This window comes from Ostrinia furnacalis, unplaced genomic scaffold (assembly GCF_004193835.3).
Source record: "Ostrinia furnacalis isolate ACB-3 unplaced genomic scaffold, ASM419383v2 OfSCF5843, whole genome shotgun sequence".
NCBI lineage: Eukaryota > Metazoa > Arthropoda > Insecta > Lepidoptera > Crambidae > Ostrinia > Ostrinia furnacalis.
Genome location: NW_021136082.1, coordinates 613,299 through 634,920, shown reverse-complemented (window position 1 = coordinate 634,920; position 21,622 = coordinate 613,299). Strand labels below are relative to the sequence as shown.

The 21,622-nt window shown below is 37.3% G+C and overlaps 3 protein-coding genes across 18 annotated transcripts in view; 1 reads left to right on the top strand and 2 right to left on the bottom strand.

Annotated features, from left to right (window-relative positions):
* Positions 1-5,461: 5,461 nt before the first annotated feature.
* LOC114361600 (26S proteasome non-ATPase regulatory subunit 9) lies at positions 5,462-8,373 on the bottom strand. Its single transcript, XM_028316697.1, has 4 exons — positions 8,007-8,373; positions 7,684-7,802; positions 6,995-7,263; positions 5,462-6,640 (listed from the first exon to the last, which is right to left on the bottom strand). The coding sequence occupies exons 1-4, from the start codon at positions 8,096-8,098 to the stop codon at positions 6,422-6,424; spliced, it is 699 nt and encodes a 232-aa protein (XP_028172498.1). The 5' UTR covers positions 8,099-8,373; the 3' UTR covers positions 5,462-6,421.
* Positions 8,374-9,659: 1,286 nt separating this feature from the next.
* shot (dystonin-like protein short stop) overlaps positions 9,660-21,622 on the bottom strand; it is a 150,026-nt gene continuing 138,063 nt past the window's right edge. For 9 of the 16 annotated variants that reach the window (XM_028316673.1, XM_028316670.1, XM_028316675.1 and 6 more), the window contains 9 exons: positions 21,043-21,160; positions 14,526-14,737; positions 14,079-14,236; positions 13,892-13,998; positions 13,619-13,781; positions 13,253-13,321; positions 12,372-12,728; positions 11,356-11,448; positions 9,660-11,061 (listed from right to left, as the gene is read on the bottom strand). In XM_028316673.1, the coding sequence (XP_028172474.1) occupies positions 10,881-11,061; positions 11,356-11,448; positions 12,372-12,728; positions 13,253-13,321; positions 13,619-13,781; positions 13,892-13,998; positions 14,079-14,236; positions 14,526-14,737; positions 21,043-21,160 (1,458 nt within the window). In that variant the 3' untranslated portion in view covers positions 9,660-10,880. Of the gene's footprint in view, positions 11,062-11,355; positions 11,449-12,371; positions 12,729-13,252; positions 13,322-13,618; positions 13,782-13,891; positions 13,999-14,078; positions 14,237-14,525; positions 14,738-15,335; positions 15,473-21,042; positions 21,161-21,622 lie in introns of all 16 variants that reach the window. The other 7 variants (XM_028316672.1, XM_028316683.1, XM_028316678.1 and 4 more) reach the window with 6 other exon arrangements.
* wls (Wnt ligand secretion mediator) lies at positions 16,183-19,350 on the top strand. Its single transcript, XM_028316684.1, has one exon. It carries the CDS (start codon positions 17,057-17,059, stop codon positions 18,692-18,694), a length of 1,638 nt encoding a protein of 545 aa, XP_028172485.1. The 5' UTR covers positions 16,183-17,056; the 3' UTR covers positions 18,695-19,350.

Here is a 21,622-nt window from a genome sequence, read left to right as displayed (position 1 = left end):
ATAACTTATATGCCTTAGTAAAAAAAACTAATTACTACTTCTTATTACTACATAATAAAACAACTAAGGACTGCTAACAATAAAAAATAAAAAAGTAAATAGGTAAAACTTAACCTACTCCTCATGTGTTCCATGCTTCCAAGAGAAAGTTACGCCTAGGCTAGGGTGTCGAGAAGCCTCATCCCTATAATGTAGGTCTTCTTATTATTAAAATAGTGAAGGTAATTTAAGATTTAAAATGTATCTGTCACTTCAATATTTTGTTCTGCGCAGTCTGCGATTAAACGATTGAATTGTAAGACGTGCGTTTGCTTTCTACACCGCTCCGTAGTAGATACCTACATACATATTTCTCAATCCCTTTGTCTCCTAGTCCTGACTGAGACAAACAGTTCTGTCTGAGCTGTCTACTCCCAACTATATTCTGTGCATCCAAGGGGTTTTTTTTTATTAGTCCCATGAGGCTGCTTGCGTTAGTAATAGGGACTGGACTAGAGAAAGAAAACCGAACCAAAGTACTGAAGAGTACCCACTGAAAAGGAATGCTTCTAAAAAAATCGAAGAAGAATTCGTCGAACAGTGCAAGCATTGATTGCACCCATCGATATTTGAAAGGGGATTTCAAGAGAAACTGCTTAGAACCATGGAATACCGGAGGAGTAGACAGACCAGTCTCAGGAGACAAAGGGCAAAGCTTGTTGATGACTATGGTGGGTTCTACTACCAAAACCACGGGGCGGATCGCGTTAGTTATAGGGACCACAGCGACAACAGTGAGATTCGTTAATCTTGGTGGGCTCAAGGTTTATGGTGAGCTATTAGATTCACAGCAGCCCAGTTTGCTGAAAAACCATGGGGCGGATCGCGTTAGTGATAGGGGACCACAGTGGGACTGGTTAAACTTGGTGGGCTCATTTTATGGTGAGCTATTAGACTATCACGGCAGCTCAGTTTGCTGAAATACCATGTGGCTTATTGCAATAGTGATAGGGACCCCAGTGACAACAGTGAGATTCGTTAATCGTGGTGGGCTCAATTTTTATGGTGAGCTATTAGATTCACAGCTGCTCGGTATACTGAATCACCATGGAGCGGATCGCGATAGTTATAGGGACCAAAACTGTGCTGGTTTAGAAAACCAAACCAAAGTACTGAAGAGAACCCTCTGAACAGGAATGCTTCTAAAAAATCGAAGAAGAATTCGTCGAACAGTGCAAGCATTGATTGCATCCATGGATATTTGAAAGGAGATTTCAAGAGAAACTGCTTAGAACCATGGAATACAAGAGGAATAGACATAGGGATGAGTTTGTCGATGCCCTCTACCCTCAGAGACACCGTAGGTTTTACTGCTATTTATTATTTTTTAACTACTATTTGATATTTTAGCTTTAAGTAATAGTTGAGCAGTTTGTTTTATTAAGAGAACTCTCTGAACAGGAATGTTTCTAAATAAAAATCGAAGAAGGGTTTCTCGAACAGTGCAGGCAATGATTGCATCCATCGATATTTGAAAGGGGATTTCAAGAGAAACTGCTTGGGGCCATGGAATACAAGAGGAGTAGACGACCAGTCTCAGGAGTCATAGGGATAAATTCCCTCGACACCTTCTACCCTCGGAGACAGGGATGAGGTTCCTCGATGCCCTCTATCTTCGGAGAGGATTTGTTGCCTGCCATAAGTCTGTCGCGGCAGACTTGCCTCTCGGAAGCACGGAACACAGGAGAAGTAGACGGAACAGTCTCAGGAGACAAAGGGAAAAGCTTGTCGATGCCGTCTACCCTCTGAACTATGGTGGGTTCTACAAGAGTTCCTCGAAAAGTGCAGGCAATGATTGCATCCATTGATAGTTGAAAGGAGATTTCAAGAGAAACTGCTTAGAACCATGGAATACCGGAGGAGTAGACAGACCAGTCTCAGGAGACAAAGGGAAAAGCTTGTTGATGACTATGGTGGGTTCTACTACCAAAACCACGGGGCGGATCGCGTTAGTTATAGGGACCACAGCGACAACAGTGAGATTCGTTAATCTTGGTGGGCTCAAGGTTTATGGTGAGCTATTAGACTATCACGGCAGCTCAGTTTGCTGAAATACCATGTGGCTTATTGCAATAGTGATAGGGACCCCAGTGACAACAGTGAGATTCGTTAATCGTGGTGGGCTCAATTTTTATGGTGAGCTATTAGATTCACAGCTGCTCGGTATACTGAATCACCATGGAGCGGATCGCGATAGTGATAGGGACCAAAACTGTGCTGGTTTAGAAAACCAAACCAAAGTACTGAAGAGAACCCTCTGAACAGGAATGCTTCTAAAAAATCGAAGAAGAATTCGTCGAACAGTGCAAGCATTGATTGCATCCATGGATATTTGAAAGGGCATTTCAAGAGAATCTGCTTAGAACCATGGAATACAAGAGGAATAGACATAGGGATGAGTTTGTCGATGCCCTCTACCCTCAGAGACACCGTAGGTTTTACTGCTATTTATTATTTTTTAACTACTATTTGATATTTTAGCTTTAAGTAATAGTTGAGCAGTTTGTTTTATTAAGAGAACTCTCTGAACAGGAATGTTTCTAAATAAAAATCGAAGAAGGGTTTCTCGAACAGTGCAGGCAATGATTGCATCCATCGATATTTGAAAGGGGATTTCAAGAGAAACTGCTTGGGGCCATGGAATACAAGAGGAGTAGACAGTCCAGTCTCAGGAGACAGGGATGAGGTTCCTCCATGCCTTCTACCCTCGGAGACAGGGATGAGGTTCCTCGATGCCCTCTATCTTTGGAGATGATTTGTTGCCTGCCATAAGTCTGTCGCGGCAGACTTGCCTCTCGGAAGCACGGAACACAGGAGAAGTAGACGGAACAGTCTCAGGAGACAAAGGGAAAAGCTTGTCGATGCCCTCTACCCTCTGAACTATGGTGGGTTCTACAAGAGTTCCTCGAAAAGTGCAGGCAATGATTGCATCCATCGATAGTTGAAAGGAGATTTCAAGAGAAACTGCTTAGAACCATGGAATACCGGAGGAGTAGACAGACCAGTCTCAGGAGACAAAGGGAAAAGCTTGTTGATACTATGGTGGGTTCTACTACCAAAACCACGGGGCGGATCGCGTTAGTTATAGGGACCACAGCGACAACAGTGAGATTCGTTAATCTTGGTGGGCTCAAGGTTTATGGTGAACTTCTATCACAGCAGCTCAGTTTGCTGAAGTACCATGGGGCTGATCGCGATAGTGATAGGGAACCACAGTGAGACTGGTTTAACATTTGGTGGGCTATTGACGTATCCCGAATGGTGGTTTCAAACTTCAATTCAATTCTTGAATGTGTCTGAAAGACACGTCCTAATGACAAGGCACAGTATCATGGATATTACACGTAGCAATGATACACTTGGAGATACAGGATTGCCTACGCAAAAGATGCAGTTTTAATTTATTTTTATCTATTTTTTTATTTATTATTTAGTTCTTATTTTTTATGTAGTAATTAAGTTTATGATAGTTGTTTTGTTTTTGTTTTTATTTATTTTGATTGTATTTTAGTTAAAATGTAAGAAAACTTATGCAAAGCGAATAGCAAAAATACAGAATAGTTAAAACAAAATTTCCTTTGGAATTCCTCGCTCCTTCCTTAATGTTTTGTGTTCGGTTAGATAATGTCAGAGTTCACTAAAATGCGTCTACGCAACTTTTTGACGTAAAATGTACATAATTATTATCAAGATGTAAACTGACAAGGATGGACAGGACGGAACCAAGAGTGAATCGTCGGAAGAACAAAACAGGAGAAGCAGGCTAAGACACAGCTAACCTTCCCGACAGAAACATCTGTCAGGGTCATCCTACCTATACAAGAGTTCAGGTTAGGCAGGCCCACCGACGAGTACCTACTAAAGCCCGTTGGCCGAGATTCGAAATCCTACGTGCTCGGCGACCGGACTATAGGACCATCAAACAAAGTCAATATTAAAAAAACTGATACCAATTGTCCATTCTGGCTGCAATACAAGTTGCAGCGTTGAGACAGAAAATTGACGCCTACGACAGAAAAACCGTGCCGTACCATAAAATAATAGCATAGCCCCGCGAAGTATTAGGACCATCAAACAGAGTCATTAATATTGAGCAGTAGCGGCGTAAGGGGGGGGGCGGTGGGGGCGGTCCGCCCCGGGTGCCAAGCATTAGGGGGTGACAAGACGCGCAGATTAGTACTCACTGGCACATCTGCATGGCAAAATCTGCGGTCTATGTCATGATACGAAGGGGGGGGGGACCATTGTCTTCCAATCTTCGAATCAGTAGGTAACCCCAAAATCCTGGGGGGTACCAGGGGGTGCCATAGGCCTTATGACGGGGGGGACGGGGGGGATCGCCCCGGGTGCCAACCCATGCTACGCCGCCACTGATATTGAGACTGAAACCAGCAGTCTATTCTGGCCTTCTTTCGCCATATATCTAGACCTATCAAACATCAAAGACCATTAAAGACTTACCAAAAATTAGCGTATACTAAAGCGGAAGAAAATTGCTTGTGTTACGAGTGGGTTCACAACAATAGTCCAGCGGCAGCGGTGTTCGAACCAGCGTTCCTCGGATCTTAAGTCGGCCAATAAGATAATTACCTTAACCGTTAATCGTAAACTTCCTGATCATAATTGACTGGATAGCTGAATACCTACGTATTATATCTCCTCGGCTTCAAGTTTGCCTACACAAAGATACTCGATTAATTGCCTGCGCAAAACGATGTGTTGGTTAAAACTTAAATTATTACCTGAGAGGAGTAAAGACAACAGAGGGTGGGTATCGAACCCCTAAACGCGTTGTTTAAATTGCTGTATCGGTCGAATTTCTTAAACACGGCAGCTTACTTAGTTATAAGAAAATAGTTTAAATGTTTATCAATTACTGTTGAAATGTAAAGAATGACTAAATAACATTGATCATTTCAATGATAAAATACTAATGATATTAAAATTCCGACCACTGTGCACTGTGAATGTGACTGATAGGTGAATGCTGTATTATGTTTTAGCTAACCCACACCTTATAAAGTAAAAGAAAAAATATAAAAATTGTGGCATATTATGTATTGTATTAGTGTGTAGGTAAGTTACAGTTAGGTATATTATTTAAAATATAATTATTAATTAGGATAAGTATAAAACATTAGGTTAGAATAGAAATAAGTTATAATAAAATATTCTATCTACTCCCAAGTTTTCAAATTTTATAGTCGCGAGACTGTAATTTTAGTAATTTATAACTAGTAATTTAATTACATACAAAATACATTGTAATTTTGTAGTTAAAGTTTAAAATATGAATAAAAATAACTTAATAAACGAGTTTTGCTACAAATGGCAAAGTTGTTTCATTCCAAATAATAAATTGAGATGTAATACTAAGAAAAATTAAGACCTTAGTGTTTAACTCAATTTCTTTAATTTATAAAGGTAGACGGTAGCAAAACAAGCCCTGTGATACTTTTAATAGTTTATAGATACTGAATTAAACAATAGGGTAGCTGACACCAATCTATTGGCGCATTTTAATTAACTACATAAACGCGATTCTACCATAGATTATGTATGCAAAGACGAAGAAAGACTCTTTTTCGTTACTTCAAAGATAGGTACTAAATAATTCATGATTGGGTTTCAAAGTTGAAATTGTGTTATTTTAGAAAAAATGTGCCTTGAAATTATAAATGAATGGTGCCAACTATCCAATTAGAAGTTTAGTAATATGATTTAATATTTATTATTTTATTACAGCATTATCACTAACACCAAAAGGTACTTACGATTAAAAAATTTGAGTACACTTTTCCCCACTAAAGTAGTATTAGTTTGTAATTAATAAAACAGTTAACAATACCTTAATTAGTACAGTCAGCACGTCAAGTGCTTTTGTGAGTACATACCAGTACACTGGGCTAAACTTCAGTCTCTCTCTTTCCTTTATTATTAAACGGAAAGAGAACTACTTAATTAGTCACGAACTTGTTGTAATTCCTTAGAAATATTTAACTAATTTAAACGGTAATTTATTATGAATGAAGCTCTAATTAACTGTAACTACTGTAATATTGAAAATGTTCGCTATAAAGTTTCGTAGGCATATATCATTGAAGATAAAGATATTGTTAGTTTAGAGATACTTGAATTCTGCGTCCACTCTTTGGATTGAGATTAGCTAAGAAGTTTAAAAATTTTTGATTGCTGAGTAAAAAAGTGCACAACACGCATTAGACTCAAATCAATATTTCAATTCAATATTGAGATGAATCACAAAATTGCTACAATATCTTGATGCTAATATAACCAACGTGTGGACACAATTATACAATCGAGTCTGTTATTTAAAATTAAATTAAATCCCTTACAATAAAAGTTGACAACCTTCCAGCGCTTAAGTGTTACGCCTGCGTATATGGCAGCCGAGCAGTCCTGGCCTGGACCACTGTCTCGGGACAAGATCTATGTCTAGTATCTGCTGTCCACGCCGGATCTGCACGTGTATATTCTGTCCCACGGAATGGGTGACCAGGTGGGATACTTGGAGTATGTCAGCATAGTTGTCACTGTTGATCGAACCGAATTGCAGTATCTCATCGTGTTCACGGAGACCCTGAAAAAATATTAGTGTTATTTGTTTGTCACTTGGAAATCTACACTCATAGGTACCATCGAAGTCGTACCCTCCTATTTCAGCAACAAAATAACACATAGATGGGGAATGAAAATCCTCTGTTTGGTCCTAAGGTTAACTGGAGGAGAATGCTGAATGGCATTAAGTTCGACTGTTATGTGCATTAAGTTTTAAAGAAATAAATTCTCAAAACTACCCACATTATTTAATATCAAATTAAGTAGGTAGATTCTTTAAACTTGTGATACGAACATTAATTTGTGCTTATTGAATTCACTTTAACAATATTGACATTGTGAATGAATAAACTATTAAATAAACAACAAAACTTACCGCTACATAAGCAGGTGAACCGTCTTGTACTTCACCCACGACCGCGAAGCAAGCGTCATCCAAATTATTATCGCCATTCCTGTGGCCGTTGCCATGACCGTTGGCATAGCCATTGCTGTGCCCGTTGGAGTGACCATTAGCATACGGAGCGCTCGATGATGGAGCGACCACCGATGGACCTTCTCCGTTGGGACCGACATAGTCGGAATGCACTTCCGCTAAACCTTGCTCAATTCTCCTCATTATGGATTTGTGGTCATTTTGCAAGCCTGAAAGTTTTTAGATATATTATTTATTATTAACCATTAGTTGCCCCAAATAATTGCTGATATTGGACGGAACAAAAGTAACTATTGCAAAAGTTAATTGACCTAAAATTGATTTACCCTCTATTCTTAATAGTAACAAAAATCTAGCAAATTCTTCTAAATAAATCAAGTAATGAAATAATAAATTAATTAATTGAAATTGATATACACTAAAGAATGATAAAATTAGAAAAATACGCATTACATAAAGTTTTTGAACAAGTAAAATATTGTTCAATCAATAACCCTCCTTGTGCAGTCTGGTAAAAATAAATAAAATTATTATTTTGATTAATAATCCAAAATTGAGGAAAGCATATGGATACGCTGTTGAATTGTGATCAGCAATAAAATAATTTAAAAGTTTTAAAAAATGCTTACAGATGATCCGATGTCTTGCGTGTCGGACTTTGTAGACGTCTATGTCCGCTCTGGGGAAGCCGTCTGCGTCCACTAAAGGATCCGACATACCCACATTATTGCTTGCTAGGACCGCCGTCAGTACCTCTAGTAGGAAAAACTTTCGAGTTCGTTTCGTTTGCGTATTCAAAGTGTCATCGAAAAATTTTGTATGAAAAATTAAACAGCGCCCCCTAGGGCGGCTATAATATAGGGGGCGCTGTTTAATTTTTCATACAAAATTTTTCGATGACACTTTGAATACGCAACGAAACGAACTCGAAAGTTTTTCCTACTAGAGGTACTGTTCTCGAATCTCAGTCTCTATTCGATCCTTATCTTCCATAAGTTTTATAACGCGATCCCTGGCCGGACCATTCATTGAGTATCCAACCATTGTGAACGCTTTTCAAATAATCCACAAAACTTCAATTTATCAGCCTATTTTTAATTATTTTTAACGGTTTTTATAGCTTTTTAAACCTCCCTTTTTTAATTAGAAGGTAAATTAATAAATTTTGAACAACAAAACAATTACACACACTTTTTGTGCGTTGCGTTCCGAAATTAGTCAAAATTGATTTTTCCGGTGGCCGATTGCGAGATCAACGTGAGCGCGAAAACGTGAGCACGACAACGTGAGTCCGTGCCCGTGACCGGTGACTTCACTTCTGCACTTTTATGGCGGTCTACAAGCTACAAGACTTGTAATATCTATTCCGAAGGAATATTAACTTTATGTATCTAACTAAAATAGCTGTCCTCTTGCCAATTTCCATTGATTGAAGTGAATGAGACGGGCAGAGCTGAAAATACGTTTTCGTCCAATGTATGAAGTAGCCCCCCCCCATTGCCATCTCGAATCTTGTTTTGTGTAGTTGCATTGCACACGAGGATATTGATCCCGTTTTCCTGCAGTATAGCTTCGTGTGTCTGTGTAAATAAATACCAATTATTATTTTTATCAATGTAGATGAAAGAATTTAGCAACAGAGGCTATAGTGATCGAAAATAATGAAACATACAATAAAAATATTTCAAAACGCGCGCCGTAACATTATTGTTAAATGTAGGTGTATGTCGGTGTAGTTTCATCGACACACAGACAGACAGAGCACCAAAGAGTAAAGTAAATACTTCGGAGCACGTTTCGGAACAAAGCGTCTGCAGCTAGAAAAAAAAAGCAATCTCGTTTGACAGTACAGATAAGGATTTGACAGGTTGTCAGAAATTATTTGACGTTTTACCAGTTGCCATGTTATAAAAATAATGCGACCATCGCGTTATTTTACAGAAATAACGTTATTTTAAGTTGGATTTATTTTGCAACGAAAATGTATAGTTTGATGTGCTTTTCATTCAATACTATGTATATTGTTAATAACTATGGTTAATAATGATGATTTTTCTAGATTGTTTTCGTTTCAATTTGAATGTTTCGGCTTATTTAAAAAAAAACAATAATTTTATTTTATATCTGAAAATCTAAGACTATTAATTGTAAATAATTAAAGCTGAGGTAGAAAATAAATAAAATTAATCAGTCTGAAAGAGAGTTTCAATCGGAAATGTTTCAATGTTTTATTCAGACTAAGCAGAAAGAATACCAGTTGCCTAACGTAATAATAATATGCAAAATTATGTAGAAACCATAAGCAATACCTATAAAAGGATGGGAAATATTGCATTATAATGAAACAAGAAATTATTTGTTATTGTTTATTTTATATTTTGAAATCAATAATGAGATTTTAAAACTGTAGGTCTCAGAATCATTATTTTATACAAAAATTGCAAGCTTTTATTAAATCTGCCTCGATTTTATATAATATAACAAATACAACAATGATTTAAATAAAAATGACCAGATTAATAGTTTTATATCTCTAATAATAAGCTTAAGAGTCAGATTTATAATAAAAATTAACAAATAAGTGTGAGTGTTGGTTAACATTATTATACGAAGGTTACATTTTAAAGCATTTTATTTCATATCAAAAGTATTCCTAGAAAAATTAAGTAAATGTCTTTTGCGACAAAGTGTACTTTGTTAAATTACTAAAACCAACGTCGTATGTAGAATTTAAACTGAGCAGATATTATCTGGTGAAAGGCGAACACATCTAGCAACTCTGGCGACAGTCGCAGACATGAAACTCCAAACACCACCCAAAACATTTGTATCACCATCATCATAACAAAGATATTGTGCAATTATCAACATATAAATAAATCACATACATAAATGTACAGAGTGGATGATAACTATCAATATACCATTCCAAAAAAATAATATTGAACACCGAAGAATCGATAATGATAGAGACATGATTGTGCATTACGAAAGAAAACATTTAAATAATTCTATTATCACCTTATTTAGATTCCGAGTAACAGCTTTCTGCCTTCCTACCAAATGCACAATCTGGCGTTATTACACATTGGCTTCGGATAGCGAAAAGCGGTGACACGCAATCACCTACTTTCAAATAGTTCGATAACAAAATGGTCCCTAAAGGCAAAATAATTACAAAAAAGATTACAAAATCACACTTTTCATTTGTCTCTGTAGAGAGACATAATACGTATATTATCATACAAAACATACGCTAACAATTATGGCAACGTTGACAATAAATAAGAAAAATGAATAACATTCACATTGACACACTGGATCCTTAATCCACCCATGGTTCTGAACGTAAAGGGGAAATACTGACAGCACAAAATAAATAAAATAAGTCCAACGTGCACAAAATTGCACGGATCATAGAAAAAAATAAGTATACAAGGCAACAAGTGCAGACTTTAAGTTTTACTACTACCATCTATTGTTTCCCTTAACTAAAAAGCCACATTCGCAAATTCGTTTTTTTTAAGCTTGGCTTAATTCGCGAATTGGTTAATTCAGGTTAGTAATATATTATAATATGGTCACTTGCCTCTATGTTTATGCGAGCCGCATTGATGGAAAACTTTGAATAATTCAGTAAAAGGTGGGTAGGCATTTACAAAGATTATTAAGATTACAAAGCAAAAGAAATTTTGATTAAGTATTTATAAGAACTCAAAGGTATCAAGACGACTCGCATTACATAGTCATGATTAATTGATATCTCAGATCGAAATGTTAGATTTTTGTCATATTTCGGATCTGTGACGGCATTAATTATATTCGTTTATAGTCGGAATGGTTCGCGTTTCTCCGTGGTTCGTGTAGTTGAGGGAGTGCCGCGTCGTGAGCCGGGCGTCGAGGGCGCTCCGTTGTCAGACGCATCGGATGGTTTCCGCAGCAGCCGCGACACTGCCGTCTGCTGACCAGACCGTACTGGCGTCGTGCTGCCTGATGGCGTCCTTTGCCTGTTACACAATAACATATTAATAACCCTTCTACACTGTACTCGATCATGCATCAAGCATTACAAAACAAAACAACTCCAAATCCCACTCAACTGCTTAATGTATTCATTTTAAAACAACAGTACAAGTAAACTAAATAAAGCCAACGATAAATAAACGTAACGCACAAAAACTATTAAAATTTGCAGTCTACAAAACAAAAGATGCACATCAAATAACTACTTAAACTGAACAATGCAGAAGAAAATATGACAACTAAAAAGAAGCGAACACTACGAAGTTTAGTATTATTACCTATTCGTGTTACTGTTAGTATGGTGGTCCTTAAGAACGGGAATCCGACTCCTGCCGGGCGTTTGTCCCTCGGTGGAGGCAAACGACCCACTTCTACGATGAGTTAGCGAGCACACAAGACAACAGACACAAATTAGTAAACAGATAGAAGAAGTATGTTAGATTGTAATGTTACTGCACATGCTAGGTGACTAATTGTAGAATAACTAATCGTATCTAGTTTCTCAAAATGGTAACCAAATTGATCGCGGGATATTTCTCGTGACAATCTCTAAGTTCGACATAGAAACTGACACAAGATTAACAGTCCCAAAAAATGATCAACATTGAGAAAACTATAAGTAGTAAGGTTCTCAAAATATAAAATAATTACTTACTAAATATCTAGGTATTATTTAGAGTGCTTTTAGGAAATGTGCAAGAATAAAGATTTATGTGCATGTGCATTAACATAACAATAGAAACAGAAACGAAGAATAGAAGCATAATATACAGTTCTTAATAAGATTTATATAATGTAAATATTACAAAAATATAGAAAACAAGAATGATTTCAGTAATTAAAATTAATAAATTTGACTTATAAAATGTATTAAAGTTACTTAAATATTAGTATTTTACAAGCAATGATGCATGTACTTTTTAAGTTCGCATGGTGGGTGAAATGCGCGATCAAAATATTATGTTAGTTTTAAGCATTATAAGCCGATTCAAATTTTTACACTCTGCCGAAGCGTTACGCAATTTAACATGATGCATTGAATGCATTATAAATGTATATTATTTACTTTATAGCCGTCTCGACAATGCTTGCATGTGATGATGATTTAACAATGAATAAAGAGTTTATAACAGTGATGATAACAAACAAGATGATGTTGGGAGGGAATGAATTTGATGACTGATGTAACTGTATTCTAAGAGTGGATGAGTAGTAACTATAACAGTCAAACAAATTCAAAAATTCAAGGAGAATCAATCAAAATAATCGAAGCTAGCATTCTACAAGCTTGTACCCTTTGGCATCTCGCTGGGTCGGCTTAGACGCTTCACCGCTTGACTCGCTTATATTACTCTCATATTCATTGTCGCTCGTCATTCCCGATATGCTGAACAGAGAAGAGTCGTCTTCTGGACTTCTTTGCTCGGATTTCCTTGAAGGATCTAAGGACGTGGGACTTGGTTCTTGGGAAGTTTCCCTGGAATGGGACTTCCGGGACTTTTTCATACGTCTCTCGACGGAAGGAGTTCTCTGGGAATGTCCAATGTATACAGGAATCTTTGTGGAACCTTGAGTTTGGAATGCAGGATGGGTGTGTGATAATGACTTGGGATGTTCAGATGCCACAGAAGATGGCTGGGAATGTGTCGAGCTATTGTATGTATCCGTTCGTAACCGATGCATGCGGGGGAAGGAGAAAAAAATAATATATTTAGTTGTAAAATATTTTTTCTTGTATAATGTTAGTAAATTCACACTTGATAAGCTATGTATTAGTCCTAACTACATTTGACATGCTGTCGATCTATATCCTCAGTACCCTGTCAAGATAAGTTTTCCATCACCTCATGGTTGACGTCGTAATGCATACTGACAAACGTGTATCCACAAACGGTGCGAGACTGAAATGCGTACCCAGACGTCACTACGTAAACCCTATATTCCCCAACGAAGAAGCGACGTGACGTGCTTTTCCCATTTTTTTATTCTTAGACAAACACAGCTTGAACTTTTTTAGATCGTCAATTCCAGTAACAGTGCTTAAATTATTGTCAAATCAGGAACAAAATGTATAAGTTTTTAAGTGAACAAGTTTTTCAGTTATGGTTCTAAAGAAGTTCCAGTTGTGTAAAGGGCATGGCAAACCACTCATGTTCAAACTGTCAGCTTGTGTACCTCACTAACGCCGGCACCGGGGACAGTGTCGGTATACTGGATGTGCGGTACATCGCGCCGCTAGGATACCTGTCCGTGTGCATCAGTGGACCAGTTTTAGATACATCATTATTACAAAACATAGCTCATAGATTTCTTCAGCATTAAACTTATCTAATTGATCATCAACTGTTATTTCAATAATTTTAGTTTCACAACTTTTTTCCAAGTTTGATCCCAGTTGCCATTAATAATAGCTTGGTGAACTGAGTTAATATTGTCAATAATTGATAATAAAGCTTAGAGAATAGATGCTGATTTTATATCCGCAACCTATTTTCTGTCACCAGTTGTATATTTTGTCAAGTTAAAGAAACGTTAATTTACCTTCCACTGGCTGGTGTCAAGAAGCCTGTCGGTGTTCTTGGCCGTGACCCGCCGTTGGGCGTGGCCACTCCGAGCTTGCTTGCCGTCGCAGCCGCGCGAGCTACAGACGCTCGGGTATTCGTCACCTTTCTCATAGGTATACGCGACGGTGTAGAGACATCATCTATTTATCAAAAATAATTGATGTTATAAGTGTATTCATTTATACACTAAATTATGCCGTTTCTATATTTTCTGGGGGTTAAAATTATACAGATAAGTATAAGTCCTTACCTGTACTATCTAATGAGAGGTTTGATCCATGCCTTGACGGCGGTTTTGAACCTGCTCTTGAACCCGGTCGTGATCCGGGTCTCGATCCACCTGGCGTGAGAGTCGACCTAAACAAAACAAGTAATTAAGTAACTTTATTTTATTTTACCCACTTTTAAGCTTGTTCTTTTATTATTATGCATCTTACCGAGGTACACTTGGTTTCCTATATCTAGCACCAAGTCCGCTAGCCGCTTCGTTGTCGCTGAGAGAGTCTGGTGTGCCAGCGCTGAGGGACGACCTGGATGCTCGTCCCGGAGCTCCTCCAGCGGACATCGGCACCGACCGAGCTGTGCGTTCTCTCACCTGCACGTATATTTTTTGGTTAAAGAAACTAAGAGACATAACCTTATCATGATCAAACAAAACATAGCACTCGTCAAACTGTATGTATAATAATATTATTATTTCATAATGTATAAATAAAGCATGCTATACTAAAATATTATGGACTTGACATTTCGATAGCTAATTTACTCAAACATTGACAATGGACTAACACAATGGACAAACAAAATGAGCTGCTGACAACTGACTCAGATCAAATGGTGCAATCAACCACGACACTATCACTCATAGCCTAATTAGCAGTTACCCAGTGATATCCAGGAGACGGCTGGTATCCGTGGTGATGCGTATAATGATGGGCCCCCGGCGTCGTCGAACCTTGAGATCTTGAGTGGCCATATATGAACGCCTGCTTAGTGCCATGTGTCGAACCGACGTGGAGAGGGTACGAGCACGGGAGCTCTTCTCGTTGCCTTAGAGCCTCAAATATAGGCTTCAGCTGCGCCATAAACTCCTCGGCTAAACGTACCAATACAAAACCAGGGAACTCATTAAGGGGAAGGTACACCGTTACAAAAAAGGTTTTTGCCTTCATAGTGCCAATCTTTTTGCCGGAACGCGTACGCTTTACACTGTTACTGACGGTTTACGATTAGTCCACACGTTTAGTCGACGGCCGCGCGGTTTTGCGAAATGCGGGTATGATGGGATTCTAGCGGGAAGGATAAACGAAATACTTTACCAACAAAATTCCAATGCGCTGACGTGCCACCTCTCCAATGCAGTGGATCCAATGAGTAGGTACACTAACAAACAACACCAATGCACTACAACGAGCCTGTGCATCAATGCATAGCTTGAACACACTAATGCAATACGACCAAATGCTACGAGCTCAACACATGCTGTACTCACGACAAGCACCTTGCATATGGATAACCAGATCCATGTGCAGGATGCAAGAGAAAAAGCGGAAAAAAAATGGTTCCCAAACCGATTGCTCCCTCCAACAACTACTGTGCGCTTTATGTGGTACTGTGCGAAATTATAAGTAAGTTCTAAAACCTGTAGAGAGAAACGTATTAAGTAAACACTTTGGCAGCTTGTAGCTCCTTACCTTTGTGATTGGTCCAGTAGACGGAGGCGTGTTTGTATTAGAGCGGGGCGTACGCGGTCTGAACGCTGCCATACTCTGTGACACTCCATCGGCCAGAATGAATTGTTCTCGCAGTTCGATGTTGGTGCGTCCCTTGGCTGCATGCGGCGTCCAATTTGCGGTCCACAAACGGAATGGAATAGGGAGGGAGAAAAGAAAACCGTATGGTAACAGGACGGATGGAAAATAACACCAAAGTGTTAAATAAAAGGGACAGCGTGCAGTGGTAGTGAGGAAAAGAAAAAAAAAACAACAAACAAAATCAGAACATGTCAAACATAAAACAAACAAACGCATCATAAAAATAAAAGTCGGATGTTTTGTATTGTGTGCAGTTAGGAGTAGGAATTATAAAATATCATTAGTTTAACTCTCACCAAATTACTAAATGGCATTCAATATAAATCAAGAGCAAGATAAGACTTTCAACATTATCAACAAAAAAAAAATTCATGAGTAGTTAATAATTGTTTGTATAAAGTAGTAATATTGTAATAAAGTTATTGTAATAACGATTAGATCACTTTTTTTTTAAGTATTTCTAATTCATGGATCCTATTAATCACGTATTTGTAATTAATGTAACCTTGGATAATGATTTGAATATTTACACTGAAGTTATGAAATAATCAATAATATCTTGCACTTGCTCTATATTTAAGTATTAGTAAATATCTACCAAATAAAAATAAACGTTATAAAATATGTATGTAGGTACAATAAATGCAAATAAATTTTAAATAATCAACATGCTATATCTAAAGCAACTTATTTTATAACGTATTTAATATTTATATACCGCAGGCAAGTTGCCAGTTAATTCTATTTAGTAATAAACGAAACTACAAAAGCATTTTACACATTTGATGGTTGAATTTAGTGAAGCTACTAACTACTATAAAGCACCAAACGTCTAAAACGAATAGATAAAAGAGCAAATTATTTTTAACATTGCAGAAAACAAAAATTAAGCCACACCATCTAATTGAGTCCTGAATTGGAACCAAATTTGGAATACATTTTGTGATTATAAGGCTTTTGTAATAATGTGAAAAAAGTATGTTGCATAATAAAAAAAGTTGGTTCCAAAATCAGGATTAAAAGTCTTACCGAGCGGGCAACAAGCTTCATGCTGCTCCGGCTTGCTCGGATCAGGCAGCGGTAGCACTAATGATACTACTTTTATAAAGGGGATTGTATAGGGATTCAACGCAATAAAAATAAAAAAAACCAAAAGTCATATGATTTGTTGTAAGGGACAACAGGAATTTGGAATGGGCAAAGCGAATACGAATTAGTAAAAATTAGTAGCCATAATCATTCAATGTGGACAAAGTCGATGCTTACTTTAGCTATACGATACTAGCATTCTTGACAAATACGGTAATTTAATACACTAAGTTATGAATAAGGAATGTTTATGAATTGATTCGCGATTCGCGATATTTTGTAGTTATAGTTTATTATTTAAAAGTTTATAAAATGTTTGCATCTAAAATCTAATAACGAATATTATTAACGCGACGTTAAAATAACGTTATTTTTACGCTGGCAACACAGTTTACTGCGCATGTCAAATCGGAGCGCGTCTGAAAAACAAAGAACAATGGACTCGTAATTTTACCGATTTTGTGCGTGCTAATTTATTTCAAATGTAAACTTAAAGTTAATGCGGCTACAAAATGACTGGAACAATAATTGAAAACTTGAGTGGGCGTAAACTCGCCATACTAGTTACATTTTTGCTACTGTGTCAACTAACATGTTTTCTCATCGGCGGATTGGTCGCACCCTTGCCTGCGAACGCTCAAAATATCCTCGGCACTGTATGCAAGGACACGGCGACTATGAAAAACGATACGACGAAGTGGTTCTACAACCGTGGCAAGGGCGCTTGCAAAACGGTTGACCTTGGGGATTTGCACCAAGATCTGTCCGAGACGGACATAGTTTTCGCGTTCCAAATGCCGGTTCCGCGTGAAAACAAGATCCTGGATTATTCGAGGTGGCAGCAAAACCTCATTGGTGTTCTTCAAGTGGATATTAGGTACCATTCTCAGATGGAAGTGCAGCCGCGAAGCGTCGTGACGATTGACGCGCGTCTTGCCTATCGTAACAAAGGCGACCCGGACGACGGGTGGAAACTGTACACTCAGTCGGTCGAAAAGCGACACATGGACTGCGACATTGATAACAAAGCTGAAGAATATTTGTACAACTGTTCTGCAATTCCACTGTTTGAATTAGGCTCACTGTTCCATGACTTCTATCTTTTGAACATCAGGCTCCCAGTTGATACGCCTGACATGAATGCACACATTGGCCACATTCAAGACGTGTGGCTGACTGTGATCAACCAAAATGGAGGTTTTACTAAAGTTTGGCTATCATTGAAAACGGTTTTCTTCCCATGTATCATAGCCATTCTAGTTTGGTTCTGGCGGCGCATACATATGTTGGAACGCAAACCTGTTTTGTTGGAAAAGATGCTTCTGAGTTTAGGAATATCATTGTGTCTTCTCAACATGCCTTTAGAATATTTCACATTGCATTTTGATTTGCCATTTATGTTGTTACTGGGAGATATAAGACAGGGCATATTCTACGCTACACTGTTTTCGTTTTGGCTTGTTTTTGCTGGAGAGCACATGCTGATCCAAGACGCCTCAGCGCAGAGTTCATTGAAGCAGTACTGGCGTCATTTGAGTGCAGTTGCAATGGGTTGCATTTCTCTTTTCATATTTGACATGTGCGAGAGAGGTGTGCAACTACGAAACCCGTTTTATTCCATCTGGGTCACTGATATTGGCACTAATTTGGCTTTGACATTTATAATATTGGCTGGTATATCCACCGGGATCTACTTTCTGTTCTTGTGTTACATGATTTGGCAGGTTTTCATTAATATATCTCAGAAACGTCAGTCACTGCCTACAATGTCTTCTGTGAGGCGTTTACATTACGAGGGAATAATCTACCGTTTTCAATTCCTGATGCTGGCTACTCTGTTATGCGCTGCCCTGACTGTTATTGGCTTCATACTGGGACAAGTTGCTGAAGGCCAATGGAAATGGGACGAGAATATTGAACTGGAATACACCTCAGCATTTTTCACTGGAGTATATGGAATGTGGAATATTTACATTTTTGCTTTGCTTGTGCTGTATGCACCAAGTCACAAACGCTGGCCAGTGGCTGAGAATACTGCTGACACACAGAATTTGAGCGAAGAAATTGAATTTAGCCATACATCTGGTGAAAGAGCTAGCAGTGAGATATCTTCGTTGACATCTTTCATTAGGAAAACTACTGTGGATTAATTTTTAAGCTTTTTTGCCTTTATCACTGTAATCAGTCAATAAATGTAACCTTTTGCGATTAACTTATTTACAATAATTTATTGCTTAGAATGTGTAAGGAAAACATGACAGTATTAATGTAAGCGAACAAACTTTGTATTCAAATATTAGTATGGAAGTGTATCCATGTTAGAATCTTATCTATTTAAGCCTAATGTAGAAAGTAAATAACCATAGATAATAGTTTTTCCTGTGTATTCTTAAAGAATGAGCCAAATTGGTGTAGAAATATTTACAAAACTTGTGCCATGAGTTCAACAACTTTATAATTTCCAGATGGTATGGTGGGAGGTAAAGGAAATTATTAAAATACCTGTCTGACTAATACTCATAACTGGTTTCGCGACCTTGCTCTCCAGTTGATCTGTGCTTCCATCAAATTGTTTTTTGTATAATTTTAGACTGCCTCGATTTTGACTTACCTACTTAAAATTTTCTGTGATAGTTTTTAAAATTGCATTTATTTCAGTATTTTTAGCCTATTGTATTGCCAGCACAACTTTTAGGTGCGTCTATTTAATGCTAAGTTCTATTTTACTAATTGTAGTTTTGTAACTTGTAGCCATATTAAATTTGTACGCGATTAGCTGATTAATGAATAAATTGATTAATTTTAATATTGTTATTTTGTTATTTCATCACACATGTTATAATATCCTTTATAAATATTTTATGTTTTTAGTTACAAAGTTAAGGGACGTCACATATTACTATTAATTAAATAGGAATTAGTTCCCTTGTTAAATGTTAACACACAGTTAATTATTTTGTTTCCCGATATGTTTTTGATTGACACTTTGAATATCACCATAAATATCTTAAAATTAAAGGGACTCCCGGCATTTGTTAAAAAATACGAACAAATGCCTGAAAGTCAAAAAAATACATTTTTGACATGATCCCAAGTATTTAAAGCTTGACTTGAATTAATTATTAGTAAAACATTAAACTTTATTTTTAGGAATGCAAAGCTCTGAAAACTTGGAATCATTGTTATAAAAATAACATTCACAATAATAAGAATTGGCAAAATTAACTTAAAATAGGTAAGTTGCAAAATTGATCAGGATTGTTGTGAATGATATTTTTATACCAAGTTATAATATTTTGACGAGGAGAATGTGTTAAAAAACGTAAATATTTGTAGTACACTAGATACTCGTTTCACAGAAAAACAAGCCCATATATTTTTTAACTCAGTTTTGTTTTGTTTACATAATACATAATTTATTCTCCTCGTCTTTTGTTTCTTGATTCTGATTTGAGATATTTAGTAAATCATGGATTTTTGTGTAGGAAAAGTGTGCCAAGATGTCTTCTTGTGAGACAGGTACCTACGTATTATAAATAACTAACAAGGAATAAGTAAGTAAATGAAAGAATAATATAGCTTTTTGACTGTAGGTGGGTATTTTGTGCTTTTTTCGCTAACCGTATTAATTTCTGGTAGATTTACATTATAACAAAACCTAAGTACCTACTCATCTATCACATAAATCATATTATTAGCCATAGAATGATTCTAGTAGGATCATGGGCATCGCATGATCGATCAGGCTTTACACAGCCTATTTTTAACCGACTTTAACAAAAGGAGGAGGTTCTCAATTCGGTTGGTATAATTTTTTATACATATTACGTGATCTTGTTATGTATTATTTTCATTAAACTTTTTTTCAATTATACTTAAAACCTATCATCCATCACAATTTTTAAAAAGGGACATCTTGGCACAGTTCAATAAAGGTATATTCACATTGTTACGAGGCGTGCGCGGGGCATAGGACTTTTGTGTGAGACACTGTGGTGGTTCTTATCGGGGCTTCTGCCACAGATAAAAATCCCATAGTGAAATTGTCAAGTCTACTACGTTGATGGGGATCTGTCTGAACACGGAGTCGTTCGTTCGTTTCGCTTCTAAGATTTTTGTGGTAAAAGTGTGATACCAGCAGAAGTAAAAAGTTAAAGACAATAATTTAATCATAGAAAAAACAAAGAAGAATATTGCACTATAGTTACTTCTGTACCTTTTGGGTACAGGGTACGGTTACGGATCTCTTTACGTTCTTATTATCACCCATGGCCATGTAACAAATACTAGATTAAATCGATCAAAATCAAAAATATTTATTCAGTTTAGACCACAAGTGGCACTTACTGCAATAACTAAAAGAAGTGAATTACAATAATCAAATTATTTCAACAGAATTATTCTGCTCACAATCCGCGCGCTTGCCTCGTATCAATACGAACAAACCGAGTGTGTATGTTTCTTTGTGTGTAGATATAGTTATAGACAAGTGACATACCTCGGCACGGGTCGTTCTTGACGAGGAACTCGTCGAGCGCCACCCAACCGCCTCCGACTCGCACCATGACGGTGGAGCGAAGGATCCTGACCAGTCGCAGCTTTTGGGAGTCACCGAACTGTTGGGAACGAGATGAGGTCACGAGACTGGTAGCTGTACCCTGGATCTATACTACGGGGCTGGTAGCTGTACCCTTTCAATGGGACTGGCAGCTGTATCCTTGGTCTATTACAAGGGACTGGTAGCTGTACCGTGGGTCTATTCCACGGAAGTGGTAGCTGTACCCTTGGTCTATTCCACGGGACTGGTAGTTGTACCCTGGGTCTATTGTAACTACAGTAGTTTTGTGAATATAGACATTTTGCGTTTTGACATGACGCGCTTAAATCGTCGGGTCAAATACTTAAAATACGTAGTTAAAGCTATTGAAATTTTATAATCGATTATTTATTTACTTAGCCAGAATTGAATTAAAAAACACTTTTACATTATTTGCACGCACAATACATTGTATTTCAAAACAGAATACAATAGTAATAGATCAAAAAGGACTGCCATTAGGTAAGTGGGTAAGTTTTCT

What these genes read in the sequence shown, in the direction of transcription:
- LOC114361600 (XM_028316697.1), bottom strand. Translation starts at nt 8,098, where the DNA reads ATGGTTGGATACTCAATGAATGGTCCGGCCAGGGATCGCGTTATAAAA. An exon ending in GAGACTGAGATTCGAGAACA is followed by an intron (nt 7,803 to 8,006) that starts GTACCTCTAGTA and finishes ACTAGAGGTACT; the next exon opens with GACGGCGGTCCTAGCAAGCA. An exon ending in CGCAAGACATCGGATCATCT is followed by an intron (nt 7,264 to 7,683) that starts GTAAGCATTTTT and finishes AAAAACTTTCAG; the next exon opens with GCTTGCAAAATGACCACAAA.
- wls (XM_028316684.1), top strand. Translation starts at nt 17,057, where the DNA reads ATGACTGGAACAATAATTGAAAACTTGAGTGGGCGTAAACTCGCCATA.